The sequence below is a fragment of the Chaetura pelagica genome, unplaced genomic scaffold (assembly GCF_000747805.2).
Source record: "Chaetura pelagica isolate M959 unplaced genomic scaffold, ChaPel_1.0 scaffold369, whole genome shotgun sequence".
NCBI classification, from domain to species: domain Eukaryota; kingdom Metazoa; phylum Chordata; class Aves; order Apodiformes; family Apodidae; genus Chaetura; species Chaetura pelagica.
In genome coordinates, this window is record NW_009970235.1 from 430807 (window position 1) to 452397 (window position 21591).

General features: G+C 42.0%; 1 protein-coding gene across 2 annotated transcripts in view; it reads right to left on the reverse strand.

Annotated features, from left to right (window-relative positions):
* Positions 1-21591, reverse strand: part of NEO1 (neogenin 1) — a 149642-nt gene that overhangs the window by 92446 nt on the left and 35605 nt on the right. For both annotated transcript variants that reach the window (XM_010005894.1, XM_010005895.1), the window contains exon 4: positions 18803-18939. In XM_010005894.1, coding sequence (XP_010004196.1) covers positions 18803-18939 — 137 coding nt within the window. The remainder of the gene's footprint in view (positions 1-18802; positions 18940-21591) is intronic.

Here is a 21591-nt window from a genome sequence, read left to right on the forward strand (position 1 = left end):
AGGAATGAGGCAAAACATGTAACTTCAAACACAATCACCAAGAAGTTTTGGTCTCCCCTAAAATTAATTATCACATTGTTTATAATTACACTTTTATTATTATATGAAGGCTTTTCAAAGATGATTACCACATGTTATGCCTTTGTAAACACTGCAGTGTTAGCAGAAAGCTGTTCAATGGTTCTGAGGCTCTGACAGCTGAAGATGAGCCTTTCAGCCCTCTGTAAAACAAGGGTTTGGTTGGCTTTTGAATTATGATTCTAGGTGAGGCTGGTGCCTCCATCTACAGTGACTGACACTGTAGTCAGTGTTCGGGTAAGAACAAGTTTATAGCTGCATTTTGCAAAAGCTCAACTCATACATTTAAGATTGTTTGGATCTTTTTGATCAGTGAATTAAAAAAACCCCTTTGTTTTTCAATTTTTTAATTTTGTCAAAGATACACAAGAGAAGAAGATGCCTGGAGAAAAGAGGGGGGACTGGAGAATAGTAGGATGGAGTGAGAAAAGTGGGACAAGTGGGATAAATTCAGGCACAGAGGTAAAGATGGGGGGAGACAGCACAGGAAGAGAAATGGCCTGGCCAGACAAAGACCTCGAGAGCAATGGGGGTGCTGACAGCACCTCAGCAAAGGGAGAGAGGGTCCAATGGAGAGAGAAAAGGGGAAAAAGATGGCAAAAGGGTAAAAAGGCATGAACTGTCTGAAGGAGCAGAGTAACAGGGATCCACTGAGCAAAGAGCAAGCATCTGAAGGGACCTGAGACCCAAAGAGGAGGATTTGCTGGGATGCTAGAGAGAATCACGACAGTAGGAAAAGACACTGATGAATGTGGCGTAAGAGAAGGGTCAGGGACACACTGGGACATCAGAGAAAGGGGACGATAACACTGGAAGACATTCTGCAAATGCTGGAAGTGCCCAGGAAGGCCAGCCTCCCTCTCCAGTACACTGAGCAAATGGATATAAAAATCTCCCAGTTCCACCTGCCCCCAAAACCCAGCAAAGAGCCCCCTGGGAGCTGTGGCCCTCCCAGCCCTCTTGGCCAAGGTCAGTATGATCTTCTGACTCCAGCTCATCCCCTGCCAGAGGCGAGAGAGACTGGCAATGAGACCACAAAAAGGGGAACAAAATGACCTTGTGCCTAACAAGGCCGCAGAAAATCAGATGCCTTCCCTGTCTCTGCCTCAACCCTGTGAGCTGGGCTGCTGGTCGAGCCGCTGGCCCTTGTCCCAACACCAACCTCAGCTCTGAAGGGACATCTCAACAGATGCATGTTCTGAAAAAAAACATGTTTAAGTGTCTCAAACCCAGCATTAAAGCAGCTGGATACATTTCACCTTTTTTTTTTTTTTCCTGCATCTCAGTCAATTATTAGGATGGATTCAATACCACTTCATTTCAGCAGAGTGCAAAAATACATTCATTAGTGTTTCTGAATGATTCAGATTCCATGGGGCTGAATACCAAAACAGAAATAAATATGGATTTGAACTGAGTAAATAAATCATGGTACTATTCCCCAAAAAAGGAAAAAAACAACAATATTTTTTTTTCCAATAAATGAGTACTATAAAGTTTGTGCACTGCACAAGACAGCAAGATCCTGTGGAGAAACAGTAGGAGAACACATTTCAAGATCTCCATAACTTCCCCCCAGAAGAAGGGGGAAGGAGAAGGTAACAAATGTAAGACAGCTAGCCTGGAAATATCTTCTTTTTAAATATTTGCCTGCATAGCCATCACAATGGGGTGGTGTGTTTGTGTGTCAGAGACTGAGAAGTTGGCAAAGGCCAAAACAGGCACAGACTTTTTCAGATAATTTCAAATATTCGGCTCCTTGTTCTCTGAAGGCAGATTGCCTCAGGTCACTTGGGGAAAAAACTGGGTCTGCAAACAGGAAAAATAATTGACTGGATCCACTGCTCCACTAAGGCCCTCTCATCTTTACCAACCCATGATGTAAACTTCCAACAGGATGTTACTGCAGGAACCAGGCATATCCCTACAGTAATTGCCCACCAGGAAAACCACTTTTTTCCTGATCAAATAAAAAGATTGAGAGCTTAAGCTTTTCTGTATTTTTTTGTTGCTTGTAATCAGACCAATTCTGTTGCCTTGCTCTACACATAAATTAAGAGTTATCCAATTGCTTTCCTTTCCAGATCAATGATTGAGGGCCTATCTTCACATCAAAGTCTCTTCTAATTTAATTCTAATTTACAAATCCCCAAAATAAACTTAATTACATTCCACTTCAGTAGCAGCTTCCACATAAGGAACAAGCAAACAAGCTAAGACTTTGCAGTGTGAAAAGAAACAACTGAAAAGGATACAATAAAGGCTTATAAAATCATGTCTGCTATAGTGGGGAAATAAGGATAGATTGCTTCAGCCTTTTCCTATGCAAGCAAGAAAAAGAAGAGAAAAATCAAATCAAGTTAACATAGATTGGTTCAAAACAAAGAAAAAGAAGGTGCTGTTCCTCCCAGTGTCATGGGATGCTGCGAATACAGGATGTTTACATGGGGGGAAGGGGGCAAGAGTGGGGGATGGATTAATAGAAATCTACTGAGGATTGCTGAATCCTGCAGAAACTACGTGTGGCCCAGAAAATCCCCAGTCTGCAAATGGCTGGAGAACAAGACCTAACTTAAGGAAAGCAACAAATATTCCTGCCCCTTACTTAAATTCAGCTAGCTGCTTTGGACACTGTTAGGAATAAGACTGAATACAGGAGCCTTTTGCTTGGCCTGGCACAGCTCCTGTTGCATTGCTGGGTTCACGTGGCTCACAAAAATATGTGCATGCTAAAACTCAGCAGCCCCACACCTTTGTCTGCACAGTGCTACCATCAAAACAGGAGGATTTTAAATGCACAGCCATGCTCTGGCCCTGAGAGCAGACTGGTCTGGTCTCCAGAGCCCCTGTTCCCATCCATCCCATGGGTTGCTCCACCAGTTCCTGTCCCCATCCCTGTGCCAGCCACGCTCCTCATTATCAAAGCAAACAGGAGGACAAATCCAGCACTAGCCCTGGTAGGGGCCACATCTTGCACCAGGAGGTTGAACACATCCATCCCAACAGATGGGTAAGGTAAAGACTATGGTGCTTTGATCCCTGGGGTTCTTCCCAAGGGAGCACACCAGGAGGACTCTTCAGGCAGCATCAGTGAACACACCCCTAAAGCACAGTCTGTGCCTAAAGGGAACAGACCCTTGCACATCTTGGACTCTCAGCATCAGATCTGAGCCAGGGGGGCAAACCTTAAAAACACTGCACTGTGCTGACAGAGTAGAAGTCTTACAGATTTTAATAACAGTTGAGTTAGAGGCAGGATGGATTTGGAGTATCTTTCAACGTCTCTTTGGCTCTGAACAGAAACACCACAGCACTGTGCTGTACCCCAAATTTTATGTCCTGATTTGTCTTTTCAAAATAAAAAAAAAATGGTTCCTAACAACCTAAATATATAAAAATCCAAGTCAAAGCAATCTTTGTAACCTGTATCAATAGTTGCACAAAAAAGCACAACTTCGAAATAAGCTTTCAGAATTTTTCAGAATATTTTCCAGAATTATTAAGGTAGAGAATCTGGGGGTGTGTTTCTCATCACTACTGCAAGAACTGGTCTCAAAAGGACACGTGGAGTGGGTACAGAGGAGCCCTGCTGGGAGCTGCCCTGCTCTGCCCCTCTGGCAGGGATCAGCTGAGAGTTGGCCACGACTCTCCCAAGAGAGTTGGCCAAGTCCTCTCCTAAGCCTGCAGTCTAGCTAGGTTTAAACTGAGTCCCTGGATCTATTTCTGCAGTGTAAGGAAAAATGAAAAATAAAACACAACCCCAGCATGATTTCAAAGCCCAGTCATGAACTTGCCAGACTCTTTTACCTTTACAGTTTGCTTATCTTGAAACACTTCCCAGCACCAGAGTCGCTGCTGTTCAGTGATGCTGCTGTCCTGGAATTCAGGACAGCACGTATTTCAGTCAAGGTGGTCTTCTTCAACAAAACCCAGTAAATTTTGGGTTCCTTAAGGTAATTACATCAAGGCAGATGGATAAGGAGCATATCTCAAATCCATCAAAGCAATGTTGTCAATTTGCAGTATTTTAGAAAATAATTCTCCCCAGCAAACAGAAATAGTAGAGGGTGGAGCATTCACAAAACACTGATACACACCAGTAACTGGTAAGAGATCAGGAAGAGATAAGGGTCTCAGTTGCTCATATTCCAAGTTAGTAAATTAAACAGTGACCACTTTAACAGAAATAAAGCACTAGAACCTCCCTAGAGAAAAACTGGAGTATAAAACCTTGTAACATCCAGTATTTTTGGTAACATCAGATCACTGTTTTGATGCAAAGGGAGGAGTGACCTTCCAAATAGTTTTACATATCTGAGCTATTCCAGGCAAACAAACAAACAAACAAAAAAATCCCCTTCAAATGCAACATCCTTCTGCACTTTAAAGAAACTTGTCTTTTCCTTAGAAAACAATGATCAACAATTTTAATCCAGTGTGAAACTAAAGAAACCAACTCCAAATTTCACAAGAGAACCAGCGTAAGATCTGAAGTCATAACATTTTGCCCAAGTACCCAAAATACTGAGCTAATGTTGCCCTACGATTTGTGTGATGATGCAGAGCTTTGCTAAGAGTAATACAGAGAAAACAGGCAACGGGAATCACTTCAGAGGCTTCAAAAAAGCTTTAGTCCTTATTTTCTATTGCTCTTGCTTATAATCCAGCTAAATTTCACATAAATTAATAGGTTAGTTGTTTAAATCCTCAGTTCTCTTGCTCGTAATCCTCCAAGTTGATGCCTATGCTATTCCAGTTACAATCAAAAGTAGGAGCAGGAAGATTAGCAACTCTGAAAATCACTCCTATAATGGTTAATCACACTAATGATAATTTAAACAAATTAGGAGAGCAACAACCATGCACCATTCAGATTAAGTACATGACTGGAATGAAACCTACAGTCAGTGCCAAGGAGAGACTCACTAGAGTTCAGGAAACCTCAGAAGCCTGATCTCGCATAACAAAACCTCCTGGTTCATCTCCACAAAGCCTCCAGTGGTTATTTTCCCTTCCTACTCCACTCAAGTTCTTGGCTAGCTCTCCAAAACAAAGTTTCATCTCATTCATTAAAACACAATGGTTTGGGCCTTATGTTACTTCTGCAACAAAGAGAAGGTAGCAGGATAGTTAGTGCTCATACACTCCATTTTTCTGTCAGCTTCTCACTGAAACCACCTTGCCCAGGTATGGTTTGTCTGCCCATGTGGCAGTTCATGATGTGCCAGGGAGGAAGGGAAAAATATAAATGGTATAAATCAGAACTATGAGGGAGCTGGGTCTCTTTAGCTTGGAGAAAAGGAGACTGAGGGGTGACCTCATTAATGTTTACAAATATGTAAGGGGTGAGTGTCAGGGGGATGGAGTTAGGCTTTTCTCAGTGATGACCAGTGATAGGACAAGGGGTAATGGGTGTAAATTGGAGCATAGGAGGTTCAAGGTGAATATCCGAAAAAAATTTTTTACTGTAAGAGTGACAGAGCCCTGGAACAGGCTGCCCAGGGAGGTTGTGGAGTCTCCCTCACTGGAGACATTCAAAACCCACCTGGATGAGTTCCTGTGTGATGTACTCTAGGTGACCCTGCTCTGGCAGAGGGGGTTGGACTAGATGATCTTTAAGGTTCCTTCCAGCCCCTAAGATTCTATGATTCTGTGATTCTATGTTATTGTTGACACTGTCAGTAAACAAAGTTATTAATTATATATGTACTTGAAAAGCTGAAGAAAAATTATATGTCCAAAGGGGACAGGAATGGCAAAACTGTATTTTAAAAATCCTCCCCAAAGCCTCACACGTAGCTTACAGGAAAACACTGGAATTCACTAAAATGCACACTTAACAGCATCAGCTCAATGCCCCAAAACAATGAACTGCTCAGCTCATCTCAAAACAGATTTTCATTACAGAAGACTGACACATTTTAAATTGCACTTGCAGGCTCTCAGCTCCTGGCTGTGCACAGAGCCTGCCTGCAGCTGCTCCAGAGCCAGGATGCAGGGCTGCAAACACCAAGTGCACCAGCCATTTCATGAAAGACATTCCCTTAGAATAAACAAAGAAAATTAATTTGGAGTTGGAGCTCCAAAACACAACTGAGCTTGATGAATTACCAGGCAGGAAGGCATAGTTCATTTCAGAGGCTGCTAAACTTGCCTGTCTCCTTCAAGTACAATCCCACCTTGCCCACCTTGCAACAGCCCCAGGCAAAAAAGGCACTGGCCAACTGCAGGGAACTGCCCCTCATGTTGAAAGATCCAGGCCCTTACTGATATAAAGTGATCTGGGAGGGAAGATCTGGGGGGGGAGGGGGGATCTGGGCAGGGGGGAGAGGGATCTGGGCAGGGGGGAGAGGGACCTGGGCAGGGGGGAGAGGGATCTGGGAGGGAGGGGGGGGAAGAGGGATCTAAGGGGGACAAGAGGGATCTGGGCAGGGAAGACTTTGCAACCTACTAATGCAGGCAATACATTCATTATTTTATAAAGAGAACCCCAGTAACCCTATGTTCTGGGTATTAACTTCCCAGTGACAGCAAGGCCTCAGCAGCCCTTCCATGGCCCCTCACCTTGGGCCTTCCAAGTGTTGTAACTTACGATGAACATAAAAAAATCCCTTGTACTTCAGTTGTATTTACAGAAGAAAATACTTTACTGAAACTAAAACCATCTTATGTGAGTCAGAGGCATGTAACCTGTGGAATGCCACTTGTAGAGCACAAGGGTTGAATTACCATACAGCACAGCAACCCATGTCCTCACCTGGAAAATACTTTAACACTATACTGAGATGACATCTAACATCCTAAGATGCCCAAAGGAAGAAATCTTTGAGTTGGCACATAAAAACAAACAAGCCCAGCAGAGCTGTCAGAAATCAGCACTGGTTAGAAAAATATTCAGTATAAAAACATCCTTCTGCCATTTATTAACCATTAACTAGCCTGCTGTGAGCCTGGTTTCCTTCTATCTAGTATCTTGAATTTTTTTATAGGTCTCCTTTGGGCACCTTTCTGAAGGGAGAGCCTCTCAAGTGTCACTGAAGGGCACATAACATTATTTAGCTGTTATTATTATTTATTATTGAGCCAGCAGTGTGCTCAGGTGGCCAAGAAGGCCAATAGCATCCTGGCCTGTTCTAGGAACAGTGTGGCCAGCAGGACCAAGGAGATGATCATCCCTCTGTACTTGGCACTGGTGAGGCCACACCTGGAGTAGTCTGTCCAGTTTGGGGCCACTCAAGACAAGAGTAACCAGTGATAGAACAAGAGGAAATGGCCTCAAGCTGCACCAGGGAAGGTTTAGACTAGACATTAGGAAGAACTTTTCCACTGGAAGGGTTGTCAGACACTGGCACAGGCTGCCCAGGGAGGTGGCTGAGTCACCATCCCTGGGTGTGGTTGAAAGTCATCTAGATGTGGTGCTTGGGGACATGGCTCAGTGCTGGGCTTGGTAGAGTTGGGTTAATGGTTGGACTTGAAGGTCTTTTCCAACCTAAGTGACTCTGTAATTAACAGGCAGATCACCCCCACCTCAAAGCTCTTCATGTCTACTACAAAACAGTCTGTTTAACTTCAATTGACACTGTAACTAAAGCAACTGTGTTTACTCCAGGATTCAAAACTCCATGGTGTTCTCTTTTAAATTATTCTCATCATGAAGACAAAATAATTAACATAACAGCCCACCTCCTTACAACAAATGACTGAATTGTTTCATCTGTGGAACTTTGGGATAAACTTCCCTGCCAAGGACTGTATTTTTTCTAATGAGACATCTAGTAACTGCAATAATCTAGCTCCCATTAGAGAAATAAATTATCTGGCGGGATGAGAGTCAGCTTAACTATCATAAAAATTTAACTTGAAAGAAAGTATATGTATACTTTATGGCATGGGGTCTCTCCAGAGACTTCAGTAATGCACAGTGTTCCTCAGCATTTGCATTTTACCATCACCCTCAGATTCCATCATGAAATATGGTGGTGCAAAAAACAATGCAAAAGCCTCTGTTGAAATGGAAAAAAACCCAAACCCCATAAATCCAAGACTGAAACTTAAAGCTTGATTCAACCAATTAAACATGGAAGGATGACCCCGATATATAGAGAAAAACACTTGCCATTTAGGGCATAATTTCTATAAAAAGAGTTCTCACCTAGAGGGAGAAGGCATTTTAATGAGCTGCTTAGTTCACACATTCAAATTTCTTGGAAGTCTCTGGCATATGCAACTTAAAAATTACTACTGAATCTTGCAGCTTTAATTGAAGTTCTGTCATCTCTTTTTGATAGGGAATAAAACAAATAATAAAAGCCCTGAAGTCTATCTTTAGTTTGGTTTTGTTGTTTGTTTTTTTTTCTAACTACATCTACTATATCTTTCAACCCTTAATAAGTATTCAAGAACACTTGGAACAATGACCCTGCTGGGCTACCTGAGCAGCTCACCTCTCCTACATCACCATATGAAAACCAGGTCCATTTGTAACACCAGATCATTTGTGCAGAGGATGAACTTTCCACCCAGTATTAATCATTCCTCCTGCCTAACTCACAAGGAATCTCATGGCATGATTCATGTAACATACCATGTCTATCGACACGCGTGACAGGACTAAACTCATGGCATTAGAGCTTTTTGTTCCAAACAACCTAGAGCAAAACACATCAGCCAGAACCAAACTGAAACCAGGTATAGAAAACAGAGGTAGCAGACTTCAGTGTGTGCCTTCCCTCAACTAAAAATCAGCTCCAAAATATTCTTTGAGATGGGCATTTTGGCAGGAGGAAGCAGCACAATGAAACATGCAACTCTTCCCATTTGCAGCAGTAAATCTTGTGTCAGGTAAATCCTGCTCCAAACTAAGAAGTACATTTTTTGTTTGGAGACCAGACAAATATATCTAAATATAAAACTCAAGCAAAAGCTTATATTTTTTGTAACTGGTTGTCTAGGCAACCTTAGCTTATTTCTTTAAAAGCCATTCTGTGGGAGAAAGTATTTCTTTCCATAAAGCAGCAGCTGGTTCAAACCCCCATTAATATGATCTTAATTTATTAGAAATCCTAGCTGAAAGAGAAACCAGCTTTTACAATTCCCTCAGTTCAATATCAGTTTCTACATTGTAGATATTTAAGACACTGCTGCTTAATTTAGTAACATTTTCATTATCCCCAAGGATTACTCAAGAACATTTACAAGGAAAACCATTTGTGTGAATTGTACGGGTTACTGGTAATTTGGTTTTGTCTTTCTTAATGGTAATTTATATATATATATAAATAAATCACGAGGCTTGCTTTTTTTCAAAATTCAAAATGTACCTCATCTTCCTTGCATGTGCAGTTCTGGAGACATTATCTCCCCTCCCATGCAATTCAGACATGGGCACTCAGCCAAAAGGATCTCATCTTTGTCCTCCCTTAATGCTTAACCATTTTGGGCTGGTTTGCAATTGTTTTCATCTCCCCAGCACAAAGAACATTGTTCCAAATATAATCAAATTGTCTAGAGAATTACAGATGTTTCACATGCAGGCACCTCATGATTAATGGTTGTCCTGTACTTGGGAAAGATTCTCTTCAGAAAAAAAGCCAACCTTGCACACTACTATGTACAGACCATTATGACTCCACTGCTGGGTTGCTCCAAAGTGCTTCTCCCCAGGACAATGTCCTGCCCCATCCATGGTCCTTCCTGCCAGTCACTGCTGGGAAGAGCACGTGCTGTGAGCTCATGGGATGCAACAGGGGCATGACATTCCCAGTCACAATGTGATCAAAGAGTGGGATTGATTTCAGGCTCCCAAAGGTAGCTTTCACATCCTGTGCTAGAAGCTTCAGAGAGATGGTCCACCCATTTCCAGTTCCTCATCCTGGTCTGGCAGTGGGTGGATGAACACAGCACACTCACACCTCTGTAGCACAGTTTAAACCAAAATACATCTGCTATTGTACTGAGTGCTTGTGAAGCCTCCACACCACCTCATGGGCCTGTGGATGGTTCCTGCCCAAGGAGATGCACCTCTGCTACACAGCACACACCTAACCCTTGGCTTCACCACCAGGTTTCAATAACCTTCCTGTACTTGCCCTGACCACAGGAGTTAAGACCCTGCTCACTTGTCCAGCACCAGGAACCAAAGGCAGTTGCCTCTGCTCAACCCTGACCCCAGGTGAAGTCAGAAAACCATCCCAGCCCTAATCTTCATGGAGTGTTTGCCCACTTGGACCACGGGAAAACAAGAGGAAGCAGCAGGGCAGAGACCACACAGTCTGTGAAGGCTCCCTCATGGTGCTTCTCATCACATCATAACCACTGAATTTTCAACATTTGCATGGCTACAAGGGAACCCTTCTTCAAAATGCCAGCAAAGCTCATGCATAATTTTTGGAAAGAAGATTAAAGAAAACAACTTTTTGTGCCTCTATGAAGAATCATACCAAGCTCTCTTTGTCACCCTTTACTGTCCTATGTTTCTGAAATATGGCAAGGACTGGAGAAATGTTCCTACTGCTCTCAGAAAAATATCAAGCCATACAAAAATACACACAGTGACTCACCAACTACAGATCAAGATTTAGAAACTGAGCAGCTACAAGCAGAGGCAACCAGAGGTTCTGCTGAGGCTGAGTCTGCACCACAACAGTGGGCAGCAGAAAGCAGATCACAGTATCTCTTAATACCCCAAAAGTGTGTTCCATAATGCACAGAGTGACTTGTTTTTGTGGAAGTTTACAGAAGTATGCATTTCATGTAAATGGGCATTGTTGGTGCCCAGGCAAAGCCTAAGAAAGTAATGCCACCACCACCTCCTCCTCCCTGTTCCATGTGTGTTGCTAAGTATTTGTTTATAACTTTTTCACAAGCAGCACAGTAGCCTTGAACACAAATGTGACAGAGGTAAAAATTACTCCAAAAGTATCTGTATTCATACCTAGTTGAGTTCACAAGTAAAATATACAACTCCATAAACATTAAACTATATACTTAAGAAGAACAGCAAGGACTACTAGGAGTCTTCTCAGACCATACAGTCTTACTGACCCAAATGACAGTGAGTTCAGCTTAACACACCTTCCCCACCTCTGACTTTCTGCCTTTCTTTTGTATCACTGTGGGACAAAGATCATAAACAAAGGCCACACTGTAGTTTCAAGGGAAAGAAATAACACGTACAAAGCTGATGCATTGTTTTTACTACTAACACCTTCCCCCAACCAGAGTTCTGAGATAACCAGAAAACACAGGACTTGCTCCCAAGTATGAGCCCTTGACAGCAGCAGGTTTAGTGCAGTATCTTCTGAATCTATAACTGAAGGACAGCCTATTATCAAGACACAGCACTGAGCTTAATTAGAAACAGAAATCAATAAAGATAATCTAGAAGATATAAGAAAGGTTTTCAGAATTTTCAGTGCTGGTTCAAATTCTTCACTAGACTTGTTTCCAATAATAATGAAAGCTTAACGCAAAACTAAGTTGCTCAGATGTGTTATTGTTCTGTTGCTACAGGATTTAATGCACTTCTCAAACATCTACAGTTTCCCAGGAAAAATGGCACATCTCAAAGTATCTGCCACAGATGAAGATCTGGTCAGATGTGCTTTTGGGAGATTCTTTATGTAAAGGTTGTTCCTTCTGCAACTGTTCAGTTTTGATTTGAAAGAAAGCCTTAACAAGCTCAACTCAGGCTGGTTAGCAAATAAAAACTGAATAAAAATGCTCTTTGTGCAAGAGAAGTTGCAAATACAAAAGCCTGCCATGAATAACCACAGTGCTTTCTGTACCAGAAACACCTAGGAGTCCCAATAGCAAATGAAACTGCTAAATGCAAAGTCAAGCACAGCAACAGGTCACTGCTCACAAAGTCCAACACTTCCACAGACACATGAACCTTGGCACAACAAACCTTGCTCCAAGTGTTAGAGACCACAAATGTCACCATCTCAGATGGTTTTGCACATGACAATATACCACGTATGCTGCCCTCAGGAATGTTTCAGCTGGTCTAGTCCAAACCCCCAAGCAACTGCAGTTCTGCTGCATCATAACAACATCATATTCTCAAATCTGATTTGTGTCACTGATCATTAATTTAAAACCAATTGGCTAGACAAAATACAGACTTGATCTCATTTTCTTTTAGTAGCTAAATTACTACCCAGCCATTGCACAGAAAGTACAAAAAATGTTTTCTGAATGTTTTCACTGAAGGACCAACTGGAGGGAAGGGAGGCCATCCAGAGGGACCTTGACAGGCTGGAGAGGTGGGGTCATGCAAACTGCATGAAGTTCTGCACCTGGGTTGGGACAATCCCCATCACAGATACAGGCTGGGTGGAGAATGGATTGAGAATAGCCTTGGGGAGAAGGAGCTGGGGTTGATGGTGAATGAGAAGCTCCACATGGGCAGACACCATCTGCTGGAGGCCAGAAACCAACCATGTCCTTGGCTGTGTCACCAGCAGAGTGACCAGCAGGGCCAGGGAGGGAATTCTGCCCCTCTACTCTGCTCTCATGGGATCCCGCTTGGAGAAATGTGTCCAGTTCTGGGGCTCCCCAAATAAGAACATCATGGAGCTGTTGGAGAGAGTCCAGAGGAGGCCACAGAGATGATCCTTGGGCTGGAGCAGCTCTGCTCTGGAGACAGGCTGGGAGAGTTGGGGTGTTCAGCCTGGAGAAGAGAAGGCTCCAGGGAGACCTTAGAGCACCTTCCAGTGCCTGAAGGGGCTCCAGGAAAGCTGGGGAGGAACTTGGGACAAGGGCAGGGAGGGAGAGGACAAGGGGGGATGGATGAAAACTGGAAGAGGGAGATTGAGGTGAGACATGAGGAGGGAATTGTGGAGTGTGAGGGTGGTGAGAGCCTGGCCCAGGTTGCCCAGGGAAGCTGTGGCTGCCCCATCCCTGGCAGTGTTGAAGGGCAGGTTGGATGGGGCTTGGAGCAACCTGGGCTGGTGGGAGGTGTCCCTGCCCATGCAGGGGGTTGGATCTGGATAATCTTTGAGCCCTTAGCATAAGGCTTTTCAGCTATACAGCAAATATTTCCAGCATTCCCTTCCAAAGCACAAAATTGGTAATTTTATCCAAGCACTACTTCTGCATATTTTTTTCCTCCAAACAATTTGCTCTGGCAGCACAAACAAGGTAGTGATCAGTCTGCTGCCATGTGCAACCTCCAATTTATCACTACAGATACATTCCCTTTAATTTTATTTCCAGTACTAGAACATTAACACAGCAAGGCATTTACTGCATAGCATTTAAGACATGCTCTCAGACTCTGAGTGCTGTCCTAGGCGAGAATCCCAAAAAACACTGAAAGCCAGTAACATAGACAACAAAAAAGAGCCATTCAGATTCTTCTCACACACATGCAGCCATTCCTTTATTTTCAAGTCTTCAGAACTGTAGTATCAATTTTATAAGGAAAATTAAAATGGAATTTTTTTGTTTACTGTTTTCAGGCTCAGCTTTAACCACAGTAAATATTCCACCAGGAAGAGGAACCTCCCTCTGAACTCATTATCCAGCCCAGGAGCACTAAGCCAGGGAAGCTCCCGCAGTGCCCTGACTCGCGTCACAGGGTTTGCAGAAATCCCAGGGGCTCTGGGTACAGTAATAAATTTGAAATATTTCCCAGATGAGGAATGAACTTATAACCTTCTCAGTATTTAACTGCCACTATGGCTCTTCCAGGCCACAGGTTTTTAGAGAAAACAGAAACCAGCTGACTACATTTAAATACATTTTCTACTTGTTTCCCCAGCTTTTCTTTCATCACTTCCCCCTCTTATCTAACGGAAATACTAGAGATTCTTTCATTGCTGCTGAGAGCAAAATAAATTTTTCCAGTGCTCTCAGTTAATTCCATGCATTGTAAATAAGTCTGGTATCCAGCACCATTCCTCCTCTGACAGCCAGGGAAGAACACTGTCACTGCAGCTCACAGAAATCTGGATTTATACCAGAGATTTTCTGACACCAAATTATTGTCTCACTCCAGGGGAATTCACCTACCCAAAGGCAACGGCACCTTCAAGGTGCTTGGCCTGAGAGGATGATGACATAACACTTCTTGTGCCCAACATCTGCTCAAGGAGAAGTATAAATCTGTACACACATTTTATCCATTTGCCATTTGTCCTTAAAGACCATCTCCAATGTGGATGGGATTCAGAAATGTTAAGCTTTAAGGACTGAGACTCAGCTGCAGATCCTCCCCCAGGACATTTCATGTTCTATTCTATATTCAAAACACTACTCAAAGGTGCAAGTCCAAATTTCGGTGCATGACACATGGGCCTATGAAATCCCCAACTTCAAACACAGCTGAGAACTTGCATTTTCTGTAACTCTGATGCCAAGCAATCCTGTGAGTTTGCTTCAAGGTGCCTCCTCACCTTGTGCCAATATGTATCTTCCCCTTTTCAAGGAAAAGGCCTGAAAATCGTCATTCCAACAGATGGGTCACTCAACCATTCAACCAGCTGCTCCAAAACCCATTTCAGTCAAGATCATCTAAGATAGCTCAAACTAGCCTTAACAAGTCTGGTTTATCTAAACTGCCTCAGAGATCACAAAAAGCAGCTGAGCCAATAAGATGACAGCAGGGCTGTGGGGAGATGTGGAAACAGTGCCCACCTCTGTAGTAGGCACAGCCAAGCCAAAAGCAGGTCAGAACAGTTTCTGCCACTCAGCAGGACACACAGGATTAATTCCAGGTGGTTGACAGAAGCTATACCAAAACCCATCTTACTCCAAGATATACTTTAGATTTCTAGCATTTCAAATTCCTTGTGTATTTCTCAAAAAACCCTCCTACTAATATCAATGAATAACCAGGTTCTACAAGGGGTTGAAATTCAAAGACATTTCATAGGTGAAGGTATGAAAAATGTCACTAATTAAAAAAAAACACGTTTATGCTTCTTTCTTTTATTCTCCTCAAAACTGTAAGCTACATTAAAAAAACCACACTTTCTTCTCTTCAAACCCACCTAAAAAATACATGGTTTCTCAACTGAACACACTGTCAGTGCCACTATTACTTGCACCAGTAGTGAAACACTGGTTTACCCTGTATTCTCAGCACCTGAACTGCATCCATTTTGCATAGTCTTAGAACAAAAGTCTTTGCCAAAATATTCCATTAATTTTCCATCATCCTCTCATTTCTCATAACTCCAGCTCCCAGACACTTCGTAGATAAAAAGATTGAGGAGACAAATTTGTGTAATATGCTTTGGGACCCTTAAGCACCTTTCCAGTCAAGTAACAGTTCAGCCTTTTTTTCCAGACTCAGCCCTGTGATGTATGTAGGGAAATTAAACCAAGTAATTTTTTTGAACCAAACTATAAGATAGTAGAAGGTTCCTCTAATACTTTTAAAGAAAACCAAATAATAATTTAAAAAATGGCACAGAATACCTTGTTCCACAAACTCCAGGTATGTGAAACAGATGGTATCTTTAAGCATCATCAATAGGAACCAAGTAAACTGCCTTAGTTTAAGGTACCAGCTACCTGACATGGTGACCACATGAACACTCAGGGCTGATCACTTCATATACCTGCACAGAGTTGGAAATGAGCTTCCTTCAAGTATCTCCCATTTCCCTCATAGAAACACAGAAGCAGCACAGCAACATGGACCTATTCCTTGCCAGCTGGGCACAGGACACACCTCAGTGTGAGACGCTTCATCCTACTCTGGAACAGTGAAGGTTGCCAATGCCCTCTACTCTGCCCTGTCTGGGTCACATCTGGAACACTGTCTCCACTTCTGGGCTCCCCAGCTCAGGAAGGATAAAGGAGCTACTGGAAAGAGTCCAGCACAGGCCACAATGATGTGGAAGGGTCTGGAGCATCTGCCTGTGAGGAAAGGCTGGGAGAGCTGGGGCTGTTCAGCCTGGAGAGGAGGAGGCTGAGGGGGGATCTCATCTGTGCTTATAAATGTCTACAGGGGGTGTCAGGAGGATGGGGCCAGGCTCTTCTCAGCAGTGCCCAGGGACAGGACAAGGGGCAATGGGCACAAGCTGGAGCACAGGAGGGTCAAGCTAGACATAAGGAAAAACTTCTTTCCTGTGAGGGTGACAGAGCCCTGGGACAGGCTGCCCAGAGAGGCTGTGGAATCTCCTTTGGGGACATTCAAACCCTTCTGGACGTGTTCCTGTGGGATCTACTGGAGGTGACTCTGCTCTGGCAGGGGGTTGGACTGCATGATCTTCAGAGGTCCCTTCCAACCCCCACCACCCTGTGACTCTGTAATTGCCCCCTTGCTGCCAAGCAGCAACACTTACTCTGGCAATCACAGGGAAAGCACATTAGCTTCCAGGTTTTCAGATCCTTGTTAAAGCATATAGGAGAACTGGTTGTGGATCAAAGTAACATTTAGGGAACATTATTTTTATTCTGTGCACAATTTCATTTTTTGCAACTGGATAAAGTGGGCTGTTTCTAACTACCTGCACATTTCAGTCAATCCGTACCAGGCAGTGCAGGAAAGTCTCAGTTGAGAGGCATCAACAGGAACAGCATCTCACTGTCACTGTCCTAACATGTCAAAAACTGCCATCTTACCCACACTTAAGTAGAGATTTACACATTTCTCACTGAATTGCCCTCATAAAATGTTAATAGAAGGAAAAAGAGATTGACTGCCTTGGTACAACCTCTAGTATGCTATTGAAATCTCCAAACAAAAACCCCAGGTGCTTCCAGGAGATGCAGAAAAATAGATGAGACGTGGGAATTAAATACCCTGAAAACGGATTTTTTTGTATGAACTTCTGCCAGGCTAATTTTCTAAGAATGACAGAAGCAGCTTAAATGAAGTAAAATCATGTGGTTATTAGGAGGAAAGAGATGACAATTTTTCTAGAGTAGGAGAAAATTATACAATGATCAGAGAAAAGTTGCTCGAACTATTCACCAAATCATAGTAATGCTGAAATACAATTACTCACTACAGTGACCTCTCAAAAGAAAGTAAAATTAAGACTATAACTAGTAAAATTAGAAATGTAACTTTCCAAAATGCATTCTGTATAATCTTTAATATATTTAAATACTCAAGCACTAAAGGAAATTGGGGTTTTTTTTGTGCCATAAGAAAAATTCCACACAAAAGAACTGGCAGAACATATTCCAAATCTTTACAACCAAATAACAAAATCACTTCCATTAGTTTAGATAAGGAGCAGAGTGAACTCAGGATCACTTTCAACCCCCAAGTGACCTGGCTGTACATCTTACATTAAGGCTCTAATCTCAGTCTTATCTGTGACTTGCTAAGCTTAATTGCATCATGTCATTAATATTATTAATTTCTGCCACTGCTCATAAAACTCAAACACCTCATGCCATCTCTATAAATATGTAGGCTGGAACTGAAGACAACACAACACATATTATGGTATAAAGCCATAATAAATCATAGAATCGTGGAATCATACAGGTTGGGAAAGACCACTTAGATCATCAAGCCCAACTGCCAACCCAACCTAAACCACACACTAAACCATCACCTTAAGTATATAGACCTTAAGCCTTCAGGACTAAAATACATCAAACTTCCATACACTGTGTTGACAGAGAAGTAAAAACTCTGCTAATATACCTTGACATCCCATGTCATTGTATAAGAATAATCACTCCACAATGTAAAACACTACTTTTTTGTCATGAAGGTTTCATCTACAGACAAGCCTTCCTCAATGGTTTCAGTGATGAAATTTATCCCTTCACATACACCTTTAAGAAAAGCTTTCAGTACCACAACCCATCATAGAACAAGTCAGTTGAGCTCTTACAAGGATACTGCATATAAGAACCACTGTTACATGCCAGGAAATTCTAGTTGAATAAGTTTAAACCAATTAATTAAAAAAAAAAAAGAAAGAAAGAAGACATATTATCTTACAATAAGTAAAAAAGGTGAAGAAGCCAAACTTCTACTTATTTTTTACTCCTGCCTTACAAGTCTGCCTTATTTGCACAGGTTACATAAGTAACGTTTTAAAATGAGTGTTACCAACATTTCAGTGCTGTTTCTAGTACGAAACAGCTTTCAAGAGTAAGCAAGACAGTCACACAAACAATAAATCAGAGTACTAAATATCTCACCTTTTATTTTCTGTCAAGCTCCTTGAAAACAACAGTATATGTAAGGATTATGAAAAACACTTCATAAATGTCCTTTCCAAGCAAGACGTTACAGGCCAGTTTTCAGCTGTGATTAGCCACACTGTGACCCTTGTCCCCCTTCAGAAAAGTATATGGCAGTGACCACTTTTAATATTATATGAGCATATAATGAGTCTTCTCTCTGGAGACTTTCAAGACCCGTCTGGACGTGCTTCTGTGTGACCTGCCCTAGGTGATCCTGCTCTGGCAGGGGGGTTGGACTTGATCTCCAGAGGTCCCTTCCAACCCCTACTCTTCTATGATCCTATACACATCCTTTAACCATAGGATTACTATAAGCATCCTTTAACCATGTTCAAGATGCATTACATAAGCAAAGTCCTCACCTGAATATTTATGAAATTATAAGCAGTTTGAGTAATAAGTCAGAGTCAAACAACACAACAGAACAGGGAGGTGCATGGGGGTTTTTGCTTAGTTCTTTTAAAATGGGACACAAAAACCAACAGTGATCACACAGTCAACATCTTGTGGAAAGTCAGCTGGAGATCTCTCTCAGAAAATTAAATATTTGCCCTACCTTGAACTGCAAGTTCTGCCTGAGCTTCCATGGTCTCGTTGGCGTTCTCCGCTATGCAGGTGTACGTCCCAGCGTCCTGCTCCCTCACCTCACTGATCTCCAGGCTGCCTCCTGCCAGCAGCAGAAACCTTCCAGACCTGTGCAAAACAGGACATGAGGGCCATTGGATGAACAAACTGATTTCAAGTGTTACCAGAGAAACACAAACAAGTCCTCTGCCTGAAACAGCTGCATAAACCCAAGAAGTGCTCACACATTGTATTCCCAGGTGCTGTTTACAAGGAGCCTTGGAAGAGATGAACTTTTATCTAGACAGTCAAATTCCACACTTTGGCTTCACATTTAGAATGAAGTTCAACTATATCAATTCCACAAGAATAGCTGATCTTTTAGCACTTTCAGCTTCAGTTCTTCTTAATTAAATGTGATCCAAAGTCTTTAGACACTACGAACTGAAACTAAAGAATGACAACACAACCACATCATAAAAAACCTCATTTTGCTGCTACAGCTGGAATGACATATTGCTTGAAAAGTTAACTGTAACATGCTAGACTTATGCATGGACAACACAAGGAACAGCAATGTATATTGTAAAATATTTAGTAATTGATTTTTTGGTGAAAAGATGGCCATTTCAGTAAGATGTAGGATTTCAGAATAAGATACAAACACAGACAAACTCACAGCTCCCTTTCTGACATTGTCAAGCAGTGGATTAGTGGGCAAGAATGGACTGAATTCTTTCAAAATAGTAACTGAATAGCACATTACAACAATTGACTTTTTTGGCCTATACACAGTGGCCAATATAAAAAAAAAATTGATCAAATTTCTTGCTCCATTTGAAATTTCACTAGAACTATGGCAGTAGAACCAATGCTTTTAGCTGCTTGGAAAGGGAACGACACAAAGACTTTTGGCTCGCCTAACTCATCACCATGTTCATATTGATTTATGCTACTACTACAATTATTGATCACATTTCTGATTCAAGACATTTTAGAAAGCAAACCAAAATAAATCATTAGTGGATTTAAGTGAAAGGAACCAGCCCCCAGAGAGATGCCCCACCTAGGTGCACCATAAGGAAAGGGATGCTGCTTCATCACCCAGTAACAGGAGGACCACAAAAAGTTTGGTTTGTAAGAAGTGGAGGGAATTTGAGTGAAGATTTATATAAGTTTGAAAATGAAACATATTGGGAGCCTTAAAAAGAGAAATGCCTAGAGAAATAGCAGAGGAGTATGTGAACAGCCCTGCTAACAGGTTCTCAGTAAGAGGAAAACTGCCAGAGGTTTGTCATTAGACCTTTGTTTGGACCTGCTCAACAGTGGTTCAAGGACAGACAGTCAGAAGATGAGAAGACATATCTTGGGTTATTTTAATAGTGGTTTATTGTCATTGCACTCCTATCATGGGTGAGATGAAAAATTAGTACATAGGAAAAAAGAAATGCTTTAGTGGTAATCAAAGATAGTGAAGGATGAGCCATCTCCTGTCTCAAGCAAGAAAAATCTGTACAAAGGAGATGTGAACAGAAGCTGCCAAAACTGAATCACTTTTCTTTTTTCACACTGTTCTTCCACTTTTTTTGTACTGTATTTATCTGTATTCTACACAGGTACATTCATTAGATTTAAACCACACAACAGGGCTGGTGAAATTGAAAAGCAATAGAAACTACAAGTCTTGGCCTACACCACCACCAAGCAAGGACGTTCTAAAACCATGCAAAGAGATCTAAGAAAATTATCCTCTTCCTGGTTGTTGAACCTCTCTGTCTGCACCTGGACATCAACAGCCCAAGAACACAAAAGAGCTTTCCAAACACTGTCACTGGGAACAGAAACAACATCAGTGAGTTTGTGAGAACAGCAAGTTAGAGATGTTAAGGCTGCACTAAAACCATGTCTAAAATAAAATAAACTTGTAAGATGAGTCTGGACCTTCACATGTCCACATAAACAGTGTTGTATCTCCTTTTATTATGTAAAATAGCTTATTTGGTTATTTGCTCATGGTGAATTAAATTAATCTGACTAGCATATAATCTGCTAAAGGCTAAGATGAAAGCAGAAAGAAATGGAGCCAACTGGTAAACGTGCTTGTCAGGACAGTCAGGACACAGGAGGAGGAAGGTCGTGCAGAAAGGACTGCCTGGATGTGAGACATTGAGACTAAAACAATTGCAAAGGACTGATAAAAGGCTACCCAGATGTGAGTGTCATCTGGATGAAATGCAGTGCCTTTTCCTGAATATCTATCAATTTCCATAGTCACCCATCTAAAGCAACATGTGCCTTACAATGCTTGTTCTGCCCTGGCCAAGCTCTGGAAGTGAAGGAGACTCCTGGTTACTAATCAGCGACTAAGGTGTTACCAAAACTCTACAAAACTATTAGATGTTACTGCATTAGGCAACAAAAGTTTGCCCTCAACTATTTGCAACATGGCAGCAATTCCATGAACTACCCTTTCTGTCAAGAAACAAGGTTATGTACCTTTCAGTCACCTAAACTGAATCCTATGTTTTCATCTTCTTTGATTATTTTCCTCAAGAAAACCTAGAGGAGAGTCCAGAGTTTACCAATATCTGACCCAATACAAGTCCACTGCTGTTAAAAACATGGAAGAAAACAATTCATCTCCTTGATAGTCCTCCCACATGCATTAGCTGTGAGAGAATTCTGGGCTTAAAGCAAAACTGCGTTGGTAATAAAGTAAAAACATCTTAATTTTGTAAGGACAATGAAGCATTTCCACAAAAGAGCGAAGCAATCACATTT